General features: G+C 44.9%; 1 protein-coding gene across 5 annotated transcripts in view; it reads left to right on the top strand.

Annotated features, from left to right (window-relative positions):
• STYXL1 (serine/threonine/tyrosine interacting like 1) overlaps positions 1-15,145 on the top strand; it is a 91,411-nt gene that overhangs the window by 23,338 nt on the left and 52,928 nt on the right. For 4 of the 5 annotated variants that reach the window (XM_045460399.1, XM_045460394.1, XM_045460398.1 and 1 more), the window contains one exon: positions 7,965-8,071. In XM_045460399.1, the coding sequence (XP_045316355.1) occupies positions 7,965-8,071 (107 nt within the window). The remainder of the gene's footprint in view (positions 1-7,964; positions 8,072-15,145) is intronic. The other variant, XM_045460396.1, reaches the window with a different exon arrangement.

Raw genomic sequence — 15,145 nt, forward strand, 5'->3', positions numbered from 1 at the left:
AGATTGGTGGGGGTGGGGGAGGTGCAGCTGGCTGAGAAGGGCTGTTCACACCCACTGGCCTTAACTTTCCCAGGCAAGAAATAGGAAATGAGAGAATATGCTCCATGGGGACCCCAGGAGGGTTGAGGAGGTTTGGATAACAGTTATAGCAACTGGGAAAATTCTGGGCAAATGAATAGTGAGAAAGGGATTAGTTGACAGCTGTGGAGGCCAAGCTGAATTCTGCAGTGTGTACTTCTGTGTGTCCAAGTCCACATGGTTTCCACAGCCCAGACCCTAGACCAAGGTCACCAATGTACAAGTGGGGCTGCATACACTCCTATCCACACATACACACCTGCGTATTCATATCTTTGAACACACAAACGTGAATCTACAAGGGGGATTTATTTTTATTGTTGTATGGTTTGTATATGATACAGATCTTAAGTGTTCAGTTGACTGTTTTTTTACTATTTACACCCTTAATCGCCACCCCCCAACACAATCTATAAAACATTTTCACTATTCCAGAAAGTTCCTTCATGCTCCTTTACATCAGTCCCCCCAAGACTGTTGCTTCTGTCACCATAGTTTCATTTTGTTTGTTCTTCATTGTATGTTTTTATATATGATATGCAAATATACTGACCCCCCCCCCTTGCCCTACCCCTCACGTACACAAGCCATCCACATCCACATATACTGACCGTTTTGTGCCTTACAATAGGCTTAGACCATGGTCATGGGCTATCCTATCTCTGCTATTAGCTGCTATATATGCTAACCTATATATATGTTGGATACATATCCCATATGAATATATATATGTGCAGTATATGTGCTAACCTATCTTCTCTTCAACACTAAAATCATACCTCAAGTGAAGTATTTTTTTTTTCAAAAATGTTAAGTTTATTTATTTATTTTGAGAGAGAGTGTGAGCAGGGGAGGGGCAGAGAGAGAGGGAGAGAGAGAATCTCAAGCAGACTCTGCACCACCAGCACAGAGCCCGATGCAGGGATAGAACTCCTGAACTGTGAGATCATGACCTGAGCAGAAACCAAGAGTCGGACGCTTAACCCACTGAGCCACCCAGGCTCCCCCCAAGTGAAGTATTTTCAATCTCTCCTTTCAGATCCTTGGAGCTAAAAGAAAAAGTTAGAAAGGTGGTAATCATTCCACCTTGCATGGGAGTTTATTTTTCTCTAGGTGCTCTTGGATGTTTTAAAACAGAACTGTATTGGGATAAATAGCTTTAACTTAGCTGTGGCTCATGTCTGCCAGAAGTCAAAGGACTTGGCTTCCAAGACCTGTTCCGGCCGAACACGTAGGAGGTGGTGGGCCAGCAGCAGCACGGCAGCAAGAAGCACCGGCAAGGAGCTCCCAAGAGCCCCCAAGAGCTCCCAAGAGCTCCCAAGAGCTGAGAGTCGCCAACGGTGGCCAATCTGAGTCAGGAGCAGAGCCTTCCGTCTCCCAGGTCAGCCAGAGGTCAGGGAAGTAGGAGCAGTGCCCAGTCCAGAGCCTGGTCAGGGCCGAAGACCCGTGCCAGAGGAGCAGAAAGGGAGGCCTAAGCCTGATCAAGGAGCAGAGGAGAGGCAAGTGCTGGTGGCCGAGTGGGAGGAGAAGAGACCAGATGTCATGGTCACGGCCTTTGGGAGGCTGTGTTGCAGTTCACCAGCCCCTACCTCTGACAGGTGAATTGCCTGCAAGACCTGTCACTCTCAGGACTACTAGGGTACCTCTCAGGTGTGTAGTGTACCTAGGTGTGGGGACATGTAAGTGAAGGCAAGGTAGAAGGCAAGGGATGGGAATGTGTGTGGCTGGGTCTGGGCCCCTGGCCCATACCTGTTGCTTCCAAAATACAGAGATTCTGGCCATCGCTAACAGTAGGACCTGGTGCGCCCCTGATTTCGAGACCACTCGGGTAGCCTCCACGACCCTGTGGTGCTATAGCCTGGCGCTATGTGCTCTAGTTTTGTCAAGGGGCAGGCTGTGATTGAGGAAAGGCTATACCAGATCCTTGGGGATCTTGACTCTACAGCAACACCAGAGGCTCCCTCTACTTACAAACTTGGCTAGCTCCTGCTTCGCTCCTTGGCCTGAGATTCTCTGAATGGTGCTCTGTGTCTACTGGATTTGGAGCTGTCAGAGGCTCCTAGGTGAAATTGAAAGGAGAGAGAGAGGGTAGGAGTGAAGGAACTTCTGTTTCCTAAGCTCCTGCTCCACACCAGGGCCAGTGCTGGGCAATTTATGTCTGTCGTTTCAACGTCACATTCCTATAGCCTTTCCAGTGTAATCCTGTGTAAACTGCTTCAGTTTATAGGTGATAGTTATAGTGTTAAAGCCTGTTCCTGTATTTAAGCCTTGGTCATCCTGGCACAGCCTCTGCTTCACACAGAGAACCAGGGCATAGTGGGGTTAGCTGTGGACCCTGAGTCCTATCTGTTCAGTCCTCTGGTTCCTGCTTAGCCCGAGCCAGGAACCCACAGTAAAGCTTATGGGCTGGCTTCTCCAGGAGCATGGAGCGTTGCCTCTTCTCCACCGGAAGCCCATCAGTTGTGTCCACCCAGACCGTGTGAGGCCAAGAGTCGACCAAACTCTGTCCTGAAAGTCCTTTGAGAAGCCTGATGTGAGGCCCAGCCTCTGTCGGCGATGCCATCAGCCAGAATGGAAGTCCTTGTGTACCCAAAGGATCTGGTACGGCCTTTCCTCAAGCACAGGGAGGCAAGAAGGGCTGGGTCTGGCTAGTTTCCAGCTTCATCTCAGGCTGTGTCAACCCCTAATGAAACATCCCTTCCTAACTGGCAGTTTTCCCCCAATATAGACCTTGTGTCCTCACTGGAGCGGAGTTTGCCAGCCCAATTGCGTCCAGACAGCTCTGGGCCGACAGAGCTGCACACACACCTGGTTCAGAGAGAGACCAGGCCTCTACAGTGAAGGGTGAAGAACTTCCCTACTGGTGGGTGTGTAATGTGCAAGTGTTTTGGGGTGGCTCTGCTTGCCACCCACAAAGCCATGTGGGTTTCCCAAACTGGTCAATTCATAGGAAGATTGGTCTCTCTGACCCCCTGAAGCCAGCTTCCTCTGGCCACTCTTCCCATCTGCCTGCCCCATTCCCCTGCAAAACCCATCACACTGACGCCCACCCCCAAAGTCTCAAAAAGAGCCTATCTCTATCTCTGCTGAAAAAGTCCACAGGGGGATGTCCTAAACTTGCCATTTTGGCACTAGTGTTTTGAACAGGCCATTAGGAAAAGGATGCTTGATAGAAATAATCATAGTCAATGCTGCTAGGATAAAAATCTGACTGAGGGATCAAACCTTTATTGTAAAAATCACACAGAAAAAAAAGGCTTGATCTTGGGGAAACTAATTTTGGCTAAACAAAATTGAAAAAAATCAGAATTAGTTAACTATGAAATGAAATCAAGGAATTCAGTCCGCTTTAGTGGAACTCACAAAGGAAAATACTTTTGGCGAAAACTTGCCGATATTAGTTTAATGGTCTGTGTAAAAGCTCAAAATGTCAAAATATTCTCAGGGCCCAACAGCCGAGCCAAGAGCATTGTCAACCTTGTAGAGGTGGGAGCAGCACTAAAGGAAGTGGAAAGCCTTCCACCTGCCTGGGCTAGCAGTGCCCGTGATCTTAGCTCACAGGGCTGCGTCCTCTTTCAGAACTGTGCCGTTTAGGGGCAGGGGTGATAGTGCCAGTTGGTTAAGCGTTCGACTTCAGCTCAGGTCACGATCTCCTGGTTCGTGAGTTTGAGTTCTACATCTGGCTCTCTGCTGTCAGCACAGAGCCCGCTTTGGACCCTCTGTTCCCCTGTCTCTCTCTGCCCCTCCCCTGCTCATGCTCTCCTCTCTCAAAAATAAACATTAAAAAACCCCACAAAACTGTGCTGTTAGGTTCAGGAGCTGTTCTTATCCCTCTCATACTTTATCAGCGGATGAGGGCAGTTCTTGCTTGACCAGGGAGAGTTCTCCCTGGAGGAGTTGATCCCTGGGGCTGGGTTTTCACCTGGATGCCACTAGTGAACCCAGGCTTTCAGAAGCAGAGGATCTGGGATGTGACGGGGGTTGGGAGTGGAGAGGTCCTTAGGCGCTCTGTGTGGCCTCTAGTCAAGATGGCCCCATTGGCGAAGGCAGGAATGGTGACTGTTCATCCAACGTGTGCTTATTGAGCACCATTCACCAAAAATCGTGGGCACTGGGTGAGGATACAGTGAACAAAAGGGCAAGGTCCCTGCCCTTTGTCGTATGTATGCCCCGCACATTCCCAGAGGATAAGATTGGTGGTAAAGCAAGCAAACCGATGAGTGCATTGTGTCGAATGGTGGCAGTGAGGTGAAGACGAAGACACCCATAGTTTGAAAAGATTGCCCTGAGTGCCATGTAAAGATGAGATCATAGGGAGAAAGCAAGAAGCCAGAAGCTCAGTTGGGAAGTATGGCATCACCAGGAGAGAGATGATAGTACCCTGGTGTAGAAGGTTAGCTCTGGCGCTGGAGCAAAGTGGATGGGTTTGAAATATGTTTAAGTACTAGAGCTGATAGATTAGATGTGAGGGGCCGGGGGAAAGAGGGATTCGGGGTATGGACTTGAATAGCTAGGTGGATAATGGTGCTGTCTTTTGAGGCTTGGAAACTACAAGAGAGGCATTGGAGGTATGGGCACGTGTGAATTAAAAGTTGTTTTGGCCATGTTATGTTTGAGAGGCCCAATGAGGCATCCAGGTGGTTCGAGCTCAATGGAGAGGTCAAGCAGGACTACGATTTGGGACTCATTGGTTTATAAATGGTATTCAAATCACTTAGACTCTAGATCTTTTTTTTTTCTTTAGTTGCTTTTTTAACATTTATTTTAAAGAGACAGAGACGGCATGAGTGGGGGAGGGGCAGAGAGAGGGAGACACATAATCCAAAGCAGGCTCCAGGCTCTGAGCTGTCAACACAGAGCCCGACATGGGACTCAAACCCATGGACCTTGAGATCATGACCTGAGCCAAAGTCAGACACTTAACCGACTGAACCCCCAGGCACCCCTAGGCTCTAGATCTTCTAGTAGTGGTTCTCAAGTAGCAGTGACTTGCCCTCTTCTTTCAGGGGACATTTGGCAACATCCAGAAACAGTTTGGGTTGTTTACAACTGGGTGGGGAGGGCTTTGCTACTGGCATCTACGGGGTGGAGGCCAGGGATGCTGCTAAACATCCTGCAATGCACAGGTCAGCCCCCCACAGCACAGACTTATCTGGCCTCGAATGTCAATGTCAATGGTGCTGAGGTTGAGAGCCCTGTCCTACAGAGAGAGTGTAGACAGAGAAGGAAAGAGATGACTGCCGAAGGACTTTTTTTTTTATTTTTTTTTTTTATTTTTTTTTCTTCAACGTTTATTTATCTTTGGGACAGAGAGAGACAGAGCATGAACGGGGGAGGGGCAGAGAGAGAGGGAGACACAGAATCGGAAACAGGCTCCAGGCTCCGAGCCATCAGCCCAGAGCGTGACGCGGGGCTCGAACTCACGGACCGCGAGATCGTGACCTGGCTGAAGTCGGACGCTTAACCGACTGCGCCACCCAGGCGCCCCAGGACTTTTTTTTTTAAATAATATCTTTAAAAAAAATTTTTTTTTAATGTTTTGAGAGAGAGAGACAGAGCGTGAGCCAGGGAGGTCAGAGAAGGAGGGAGACACAGAATTCAAAGCAGGCTCCAGGATATAAGCTGTCAGCACAGAGCCTGACGCGGGGCTCCAACTTGTGAACTGTGAGATCATGACCGGATGTATCTAAATATCTTTTTATTTTCATTTGGTTTCTCCCCTACTTGTGCTCTCTCTCTTAAAATAAACAGAGAGAGAGGGAGAGAGAGAGAGAATCCCAAGCAGGCTCCTCAGTGTCAAGTGCAGAGCCCAATGGGGGGTTCCAGCTCCTGAACTGTGAGATCATGGTGACCTGAGCGGAAACCAGGAGTTGAATACTTAACTGACTGAGCCACCCAGGAGCCCCATGGACTTTCTTAACATGAGGAGGTAGAGCCTCCCACCCAGAAGACCAAGTAGCAACAAACAGTGGGAGAAGAGAAGCCTGGGGAGTGGAGTGTTCTGAGAGTAGAGAGTATTGGGAGGGAGGGGTGCTGAACTGGGTTAAGTGCTAAGAGGCTCCATCCTTTGAGCCCAGGGAGAAGTGATTAATGGCTGAGGCAAGGTGGACATTGTTGATGACCTTGATAAGAACAATTCCTACGGTTGGATGGGCTCCAGGGGAGAAGATTGTATTTCTTCCCTGTTCAGAATGTCTCACGTGTGTAATTTCATTAATCCACACACAATAGGGAGGTGCTATTATCTTGGTTTTTACAGAAGTGGCAATATTACTAATAGCCCTGTTTTATAGAGGTAGAAACTGAGGCGCAGAGAGACTAATTACTCCCCCCTGATCAGGCAGCCGACAGTAAGCGACACAGCCAGGATTTGGACCTAGACAGTCTGGAAGCGAGGAAGTGGAGGGAGTGAGACGTCTCTCTGTAGAGAACAGAGATGGGTACCGAGGATGTTTGCCTGCTGATAGGAATGATCCATGTGGAGGCTGAAATTGGTGATGTTGGAGGGGAGGCTGAGAACCAAAGTCTGACTTAGTGGGAAGGATCCAGGGCCCATGGTGAGGGCGGTGGCCTTTCCCAAGAGCATTCTACTGGTTACTCTGAAGTGGGTCCTAACTGTCCTGAGCAAGATTATCCCTAGACTCAACTTCTCTCCCACATGCCCCCTGCTGGCCGCCAGAGGCCTGCTGGCTAACTCTTTGTAGCCCCCACCCCTGCTAAAAGGTAGCCTCCCTGTAGAAGTGGCTGCACAGGCCCAACCTTTCCCCCTCCATGTTCTTGGGCACAAGAGCCCAGCCCAGCCCGGGCAGGCAGTTCTGTCAGTACACATCAGCGATTCTCCACCCAACTTTGGCCTCCGTGATCTTTGTCCTCAGCCTATAAGGCCCCTCCGCAGGGTCATGGCTTATCACTCTCTACCTGCTGTCACACCAGCCTCCTTTGGACTCTGTCAAGTACTGAGTGTTCTTCCCTTCCTCACCCTCTATCCCTTCTCTGCCTGGCTAAGTCTTGCATAGCCACCTGGTTCAGCCTAGCAGTCGCATCTCCGCCCTTTCTGTCTGCTCCAGCCGGATGAGGCCCTCCTGTTAGCTTGTCCTCCCACACTGGATGCTGACTCTTGTAGTGCTTTTCCTGTTTATAATGTGGTTTTTGGCTCAATGTCTGTATTCCATGCTAGGCTGTAACCTTCATGAGGGTAGTCTGTTTCACCAGTTATTTCCAGTGCCTGGTATACAGGAGGTGCTCAGTAATGAAATGAAAGAAGAAAGGAATCGGTGACTGTATTACAGCCTACTGTGTATTTCTCTGGCTCAGATACGCTGTGTACAATACTTGATTTTCTGTGATGCACATGTTACTACAAATTTTTGAAGCTTTCCAGATCACCTTCATGATGATTTTCATCTTTGTTTGAAGGTGTGTTAAAGAGTTTAATCCAGTATCTTTGGCCATTCATTTAAAATAGAAAGAAGGGGGCGCCTGGGTGGCGCAGTCGGTTAAGCGTCAGGCTTTGGCTCAGGTCATGATCTCGCAGTTCTTGAGTTCGAGCCCCACCTCGGGCTCTGTGCTGACAGCTCAGAGCCTGGAGCCTGCTTTCGTTTCTGTGTCTCCCTCTCTCTGCCCCTCCCCAGCTTGCACTCTCTCTCTTAAAAATAAACATTAAAAATTAAAAAATATATATACAAAATAAAATGGAAAGAGGCACTAGTCCACTAGGCTCCATGCTGAGCATTGATCCTGCTTAAGGTTCTGTCTTCCCCTCCCTCCCCCCATCTTTCTCCCTCCCTCTCCCTCTCTCCCCTGCTCCCTCTTGTGCTTTTTCTCACTCTAAAGTAAATAAATAAAATAAAGAGGTAGTAAGCTTATACATTATTGATTCTTCCCAGTAGGATGGCTGGTTTGGTTTTGTGTGAACCAACAGAGCTTTACAACATCTTGAATCAAGTCACAAACCTGTCGCGACTGACTGAACCCAACTATCTCTGCCTATTGGGTAAGTGCTTTAAAAATACGATTTTTGGTGAATCAACAAATCTATGGGGATGAGGGAATAAATGACTTTAAAAAACCTTTAGATTCCTTCGACATAGCTTAAAATGATGCTACTAATTGTCACATGACTTGGAAATCATTCCAGGTTAGGTCTAGAAGTTCTTGGAAGACCTGTGTTCTTGTCAAGTGAAACATTTCAAACATCCAGCAAATACATAGTGATGCTGATAAATGCCCATGTACCCACCACTCAGATTCAGCGTACATAACGTTACACATAGATGTACCCCTCTATCGCACCCCATCCTGATCCCATCGCTTCTCCTCCCCAAAGATGATCGGTTCTGTATTTTTACATTTTTACTATATATGCAGGCATCCTGAAATAATGTGTGGCTTGATCATTTATACAAATTGTACCGTAATGTACAATCATTCTGCAGCTTGCTTTTTCTTAGAATTTTTGAGATCTGCCCCCCCCCCCACCCCTGCCCCATGTCTAAATGTGAAGATCTGTTTTAACTGTCAGGGTAGCGCCCATTGCTGATCAGTCGTGATGTGTTGCTTGCATTGTTTCTATTGATGAACAGTGCCTTGTGCAACTCTTATTCACGGGCAAGAATTTCTTCAGGGTATCTAACTAGAAATGGTATTGACAAGTTGCAGATTCTGCTTTCACTACATTATTGTCAAATTGCCTCCAAAAAGATGATCATTTTGCATTCCCATCATCAGTGTAAGACCCGTACCTACCGACACCTGGTTTTGTCAGCCTGGAAAATTTTTGCATTCTGATTGGTGTGAACTTGTGATTTTTTTTTCTCCCCCAGTTAAAAAAATCACAATAAAATACACATAACATAAAATGTGCTGTTTTGGCCACTTTTAATTGTACAGGTCAGTGTATCAAATATGTTCATAATGTTGCACGGTATTATGCACACCACCATCCGTCTCCATAACTCCTCATCCTGTAAACTCTAAAACTTACACCCATTGAACACTAACTCCCCATCCCTCCCATCCCTAATCCCCTGGAAATCCCCATTCTCCTTTCTGCCTCTGTGATTTTTTTTTTTTTTTTTTAAAGAAGTATCTTTTATTTATTTATTATTTTTTTTTTTTCAACGTTTATTTATTTTTGGGACAGAGAGAGACAGAGCATGAACGGGGGAGGGGCAGAGAGAGAGGGAGACACAGAATCAGAAACAGGCTCCAGGCTCTGAGCCATCAACCCAGAGCCCGACACGGGGCTCGAACTCACGGACCGCGAGATCGTGACCTGGCTGAAGTCGGACGCTTAACCGACTGCGCCACCCAGGCGCCCCTCTGCCTCTGTGATTTTTAAAAAAAAAATTTTTTTTAATGTTTTATTTATTTTTGAGACAGGGAGATACAGAGCATGAACGGGGGAGGGTCAGAGAGAGAGAGGGAGACACAGAATCTAAAACAGGCTCCAGGCTCTGAGCAGTCAGCACAGAGCCCGACGCGGGGCTCGAACTCACGGACAGTGAGATCGTGACCTGAGCCGAAGTCGGACGCTTAACCGACTGAGCCACCCAGGCGCCCCTCTGCCTCTGTGATTTTTAAAAAAAATTTCGAATGTTTTTTTTAAATTTATTTTTGAAGGAGAGAGAGAGACAGAGCATGAGTAGGGGAAGAACAGAGAGAGAGGGAGACACAGAATCCGAAGCCAGGCTCCAGGCTCTGAGCTGTCAGCACAGAGCCCAATGCAGGGCTTGAACCCACAAACTGTGAGATCATGACCTGAGCCGAAGTCAGACGCTTAACCGACTGAGCCCCCCAGGGGCCCCATCTGCCTCTATGATTTTTGACCATTGCAGGTCATGTAAGTGGAACCATACAGTATTTGTGTTTTGCAACCGGCTTATTTCACTGAGCATCATCACATCATCCAGGTTCTTCATGTTGTAGCATATTGCAGAATTTTCCTAAGGCTGAATAATATTCCGTTGTATGTATATACCACATTTTGCTTATCCATTTATTTGTCAACAGACATTTGGGTTGCCTGCATGTTTTAGCTATCGTGAATGATGATGATCATGGGTGTACAAATATTTCTGAGCCCCTGCTTTTATTTCTTTTGGGTATATAAGCCAGAAATGGAATTGTTGCACATGTGGTGATTCTATTTTTAATTTTTTGAGAAATTGCCCCATTGTTTTCCACAGCAGCTGTGCCATTTTACATGAACACAAGGGTTTATAAATTTCTAATTCCTCCACGTCATTGTCAACACTTGTTATTTTCTGTTTTTTTTTGGGGGGGGGGGTAGTAATCATTCTAAGAGGAGGGAGGTAGTATCTCCATATAATTCTGATTTGCATTTCCCTAATGATTAGTGATGTTGAGCATCTTTTCCATGTACTTATTGGCCATTTGTATATCTTCTTTGGAGAAATATGGGATCGAGTCCTTTGCCCATTTTTGAATCAGTTTTTTTTTTTTTTTACTTTTGAGTTTTATCAGTTATATACATATTCTGGATATTAATACCTTATCAAATTTAACAGTCATGAAGTTCAGTTTGCCTATTTCTTTTTCATTTGTTGCCCATGCCTTTGGTGTCCTATCCAGGAAATCATTGCCAAATCCAATGTCATGAAGATTTGCTCTATGTTTTCTTCTTCAAGTTTATACTTTTAGGTCTTACATTTAGGTCTTTGATCCATTTTGAGTTAATTTGTGTATGTAGTGTTAGATAAAGGTCCAACTTCATTCTTTTGCATGAGGATATCCAATTTTCCCAGCACCATTTGTTGAAAAGACTGTCCCATTCTTAATCTCTTGACATTCTGTACGAATTTTAGGATGTGTCTTCCTTCCTTCCTTCCTTCCTTCCTTCCTTCCTTCCTTCCTTCCTTCCTTCCATGTTTGTTTATTTTGGGGGGGGTAGGGGGTGGGGAAGATATAGTGCAGAGCCCGATGTGGGGCTTGATCTCATGAATCCTGAGACCATGACCTGAGCCAAAATCAGTCACCCACTTAACTAACTGAGCCACGCAGGCACCCTGGGTTTTTCTCTTTCTATAAAAAAAATCATTGCGAGTTTGATAGATAGTGAAATGAATCTATAGATTGTTTTTTATAGTATTGACATCTTAACATTGTTTCCCAGTTTATGAACATGGAGTGTTTTTCCACTAATTTGTTCTTTAATTTCTTTCAGCAACATTTTGTAGTTTTCCACGTACAAGTCTTTTGCCTCTTTGGTTAAATTAATTCTTAAGTATTTTATTCCTTTTGACATAATTGAAAATGGAATTATTAATTTCTTTGTCAGGTCGTTTATTGTGAGTGTATAGAAATACGACTGATTTTTGTGTGTTAACTTTATATCCTGAAGCTGTGATGAATTCATTTGTTTGTTCTAACAGGGTTTTGTTTGTTTGTTTGTTTGTTTGTTTTTGTCAGATCTTCAGGGTTTTTCAAATCTCATTGACTTTACAGTACAAAGAATATATTTTAATGTATGGAATTTTTAGAAGTTTATTTTTTTAGTAATTTCTGCAGTCACTATGGGTCTCAAATTGATGAACCCCAGATCAAGAGTCACTTGCTCCTCCAACTGAGCCAGAGAGGGAGACACAGAATCCGAAGCCAGGCTCCAGGTGCCCTTTAGGGTTTTTTTTGTTTTGTTTTGCTTTTTTTTTTGTTTACACATATGAGATGATCTCATCTGCAAACTGAGTTGATTTTGCTTCTTCCTTTACAATTTAGATGCCCTCTATTTCCTTTTATTGCCTAATTGCTCTGGCTAGGGCTTCTAGTACTTTGTTGAATAAAAGTGGTGAAAGTCCACATCCTTGTGTTTTTCCTGACCTAGAGGAAATGTCTTTAGTCTTTCACCATTGAATATGACATTTGCTCCATTTTTTTTTTTAACATGTGGTTTTAGTATGTTGAGGTAGTTTCTTTTTATTCCTGGTTTGTTGCATGTCTTTCTTATGAGAGTGTACCACATTTTGTCAAATGCTTTTTCTCATCGGTTGGAATGATCATGTGGTTTCTTTCTTTCATTCTGTTGATGTGGTATATTACATTGACATTTTGGTATGTTGAACCATCCTTACGTTCCAGAAATAAATCTCACTTGTTTACGGTATGTAATCCTTTTAATATGCGGCTAATATTTTTTTGGAGAATTTTTGCATCAGTGCCCATACTGGCCTATAGGTTTTTTGTTTCTCTGTTTTTCTTGTAGTTTCTTTTGCTTTGGTATCAGGGTAACGTTGGCTTCATAGAATGACTTAGGAAGTGTTCTGAGAAGTATTGGGATTAGTTCTTCTTTACATATTCACCAGTGAATGCATCAGGTCCAGGGCTGATTTTTCTTTATTAAATAAATTACATTAAAAAAATTTTTTTAGTTTATTTATTTTTGAGAGAGAGAGAGAGAGAGAGAGAGAGAGCATGCAAGCACAGGTGAAGGAGGGACAGAGAGAAGGAGAGACAGAATCTCAAGCAGGCTCCATGCCATCAACACAGAGCCCAATGTGAGGCTCGTACTCACAAACCATGAGACCATGACCTGAGCTGAAACCAAGAGTTGGACGCTCAACTATCTACACCACCCAGGCACTCTAAATCAATATTTTAATAAACACATGAAATTCTTCTCTATGGGGATGAATAGATCTCTAGGTCAGGGATTTCAAAAGGTTTATCATCATCTTTTGAGACAATACACTGAATTCTGAAGTGTTAGATTGGTAAGAAGCGATGGATGAGATCTTTTCTGGGGTCTGCTTTTGGTCAGAAATGGGAAAGACCCTTCAGAGTAGTGGACTTGGGGAGAGTACAGACCAGGGAAAAGCCTCAGTGCATGTACTGTACCTGGCTTATAATTCTGCTTTGGGTCAACTCTACCAGTAAAGGATATACATGTGAATTATAATAATATTGAATATAGTTTAAACTCTTCTCTATGAATATATGTCCTGTATAGATCCAGCCTGATAATTAGAGTGGTTGAGTGGTCTATGCAACGCTGCTGCTTCTTCTTCTTTTTTTTTTTTTTGGTCAGGAGAGTTTTAAATTTTTTTTAGAGAGAATAAGGAAAGGGGGAAATGGAATAAGGAAAGGGGGAAATGGAGCCTAAACTGAGCATGGAACCTGTTGCCAGACTTGATCCCACGACCCTGGCATCATGACCTGAGCAGAAATCAAGAGTCTGATGCTTGAGTGCCTGGGTTGGTCAAGCATCCAACTTTGGCTCAGGTCATGATCTCATGGTTTGTGAGTTTGAGACCCACACTGGGCTCTCTGTTGTCAGCACAGAGACCGCTTTGATCCTCTGTCTCCCCCCCCCCCCCGCCGTCCCTCCCCCTCTGGTTTTCTGTCTCTCTCCCCCCCCCGATCCCTCCCCCTCTGATTTTTTGTCTCTCTCAGAAAGACCCTTCCCCCCCACCCCCATCAAAATAAATAAACTTAAAAACAAAAAAAAGAGAGAGAGATGCTCAACCAACTGAGCCACCCAGGAGATTTTTGATCATTGATTCAATCTCCTTACTGGTTATAGGTCTACTCAGATTTTTTCCTTCTTTGTGATTTGGTCTTGGTAGGTTTGTGTTTCTAGGCATCTGTCAATTTCATTTAGGTTTTTTAATTTTTTGGCATATAACTGTTGATAGTACTCTTTTACAGTCTTCTTTATTTCTGTGGAATTGGTAGTAATGTCCCTACCTTGATTTTTGACTTTAGTAATTTGGATCTTCTCTCTTTTTCTTCTTCTTAGTCCATCCACCTAAAGGTTTGTTGATTTTATTTTTCAAAGAGCCAACTCTTGGCTTCATGGATTATTTTTTTTTTAAGTCAGTGTCATCTGGGGCACATGTGATGAGGTCTATGCTGATTTAAATTTGTATCTGCACATATATGCACAATAGTCCCCAAAGCTAAAGACCACATGATTGTAGAAATTAAAAAAAATAAAATGGCCCTTCTTGGAAGATTAGAGCAACACATCCAATCCTCTTGTTTGTTTGTTCATTTTTAATTTTTTAAATGTTTGTGTATTTGGCGGGGGGGGGGGGGGGGACAGCACGAGTAGGGGAGGGGCAGAGAGAGAGAAGAGAGAGAATCCCAGGCAGGTTCCATGCTGTCAGCACAGAGCCTGATGTGGGGCTCGAACTCACGAAACCATGAGATCATGACCTGAGCTGAGATCAAGATCTGCTTAACCAACTGAGCCCCCCAGGCATCTCCCAGTCCTCTTGTTAAGAAGCTATAACCGAACCCAGTTTGTCTGCCCGCCATGGCACAGCAAAGCCAGTCCTACAGCAAGGAAAGGGTTTGAGAACAGCCAAATGACAGGAGGGCAAGCCTCAAATCTGCCTTCCTGAAGGGGAAGAGAACAAGTGTTTGATAATCCTAGGGGTTGGGATTTCATACGTATTGATGAAAAGGATGGGGAGACTTAAGACTGTTTATGAGGAAAGGTGGAGCATTCATATCACACAAATGTATGTTAACATATATCTCATGTTCACTTTACAGTGGACACAGCATTAAAATGAGGCAAAATTCAGGAGGTCGTCTTAGGGCAAAGAGAAGGGGCTCTGTGCATGCTCTGAGAGCGGGATGGGGTTTGGGGCTCTTATTTCCAGTCAGGAATGCAGGGCTTTGTATGTTCATCGGCTGGAACCCTATCAGTGACCTTGAGTCTAGGCTTATGCAGAGACAGTAGTGGATTTGTTAGTGAGGTCTGGAAAAAAAAGCCATAGCTGATTAGGGAGAAACGGGTCTCTGAAAAACAAGCTTTAAATTTCCTGTTAGTTTCAGGGTGCCTGGGTGGCTCAATTGGTTAAGCGACCAACTTTGGCTCAGGTCAGGATCTCACAGTTTGTGGGTCCAAGCCCCGCATCGGGCTCTGCGCTGACAGCTTGGAGCCTGAAGCCTACTTCCTTTCTCTCTGCCCTTCCCTCTGCTTGCAGTCTGCCTCTCTCTCTCAAAAATTGATAAACATTAAAAAAATTTTTTTTTTTAATTTCCTGTTTCAACCTCATTAACCCTATGGAGCATGGTTTCAAAGCCTTATCAAAAAACTGTA

This window comes from Leopardus geoffroyi, chromosome E3 (genome assembly GCF_018350155.1).
Source record: "Leopardus geoffroyi isolate Oge1 chromosome E3, O.geoffroyi_Oge1_pat1.0, whole genome shotgun sequence".
Classification (NCBI taxonomy): Eukaryota; Metazoa; Chordata; class Mammalia; order Carnivora; family Felidae; genus Leopardus; species Leopardus geoffroyi.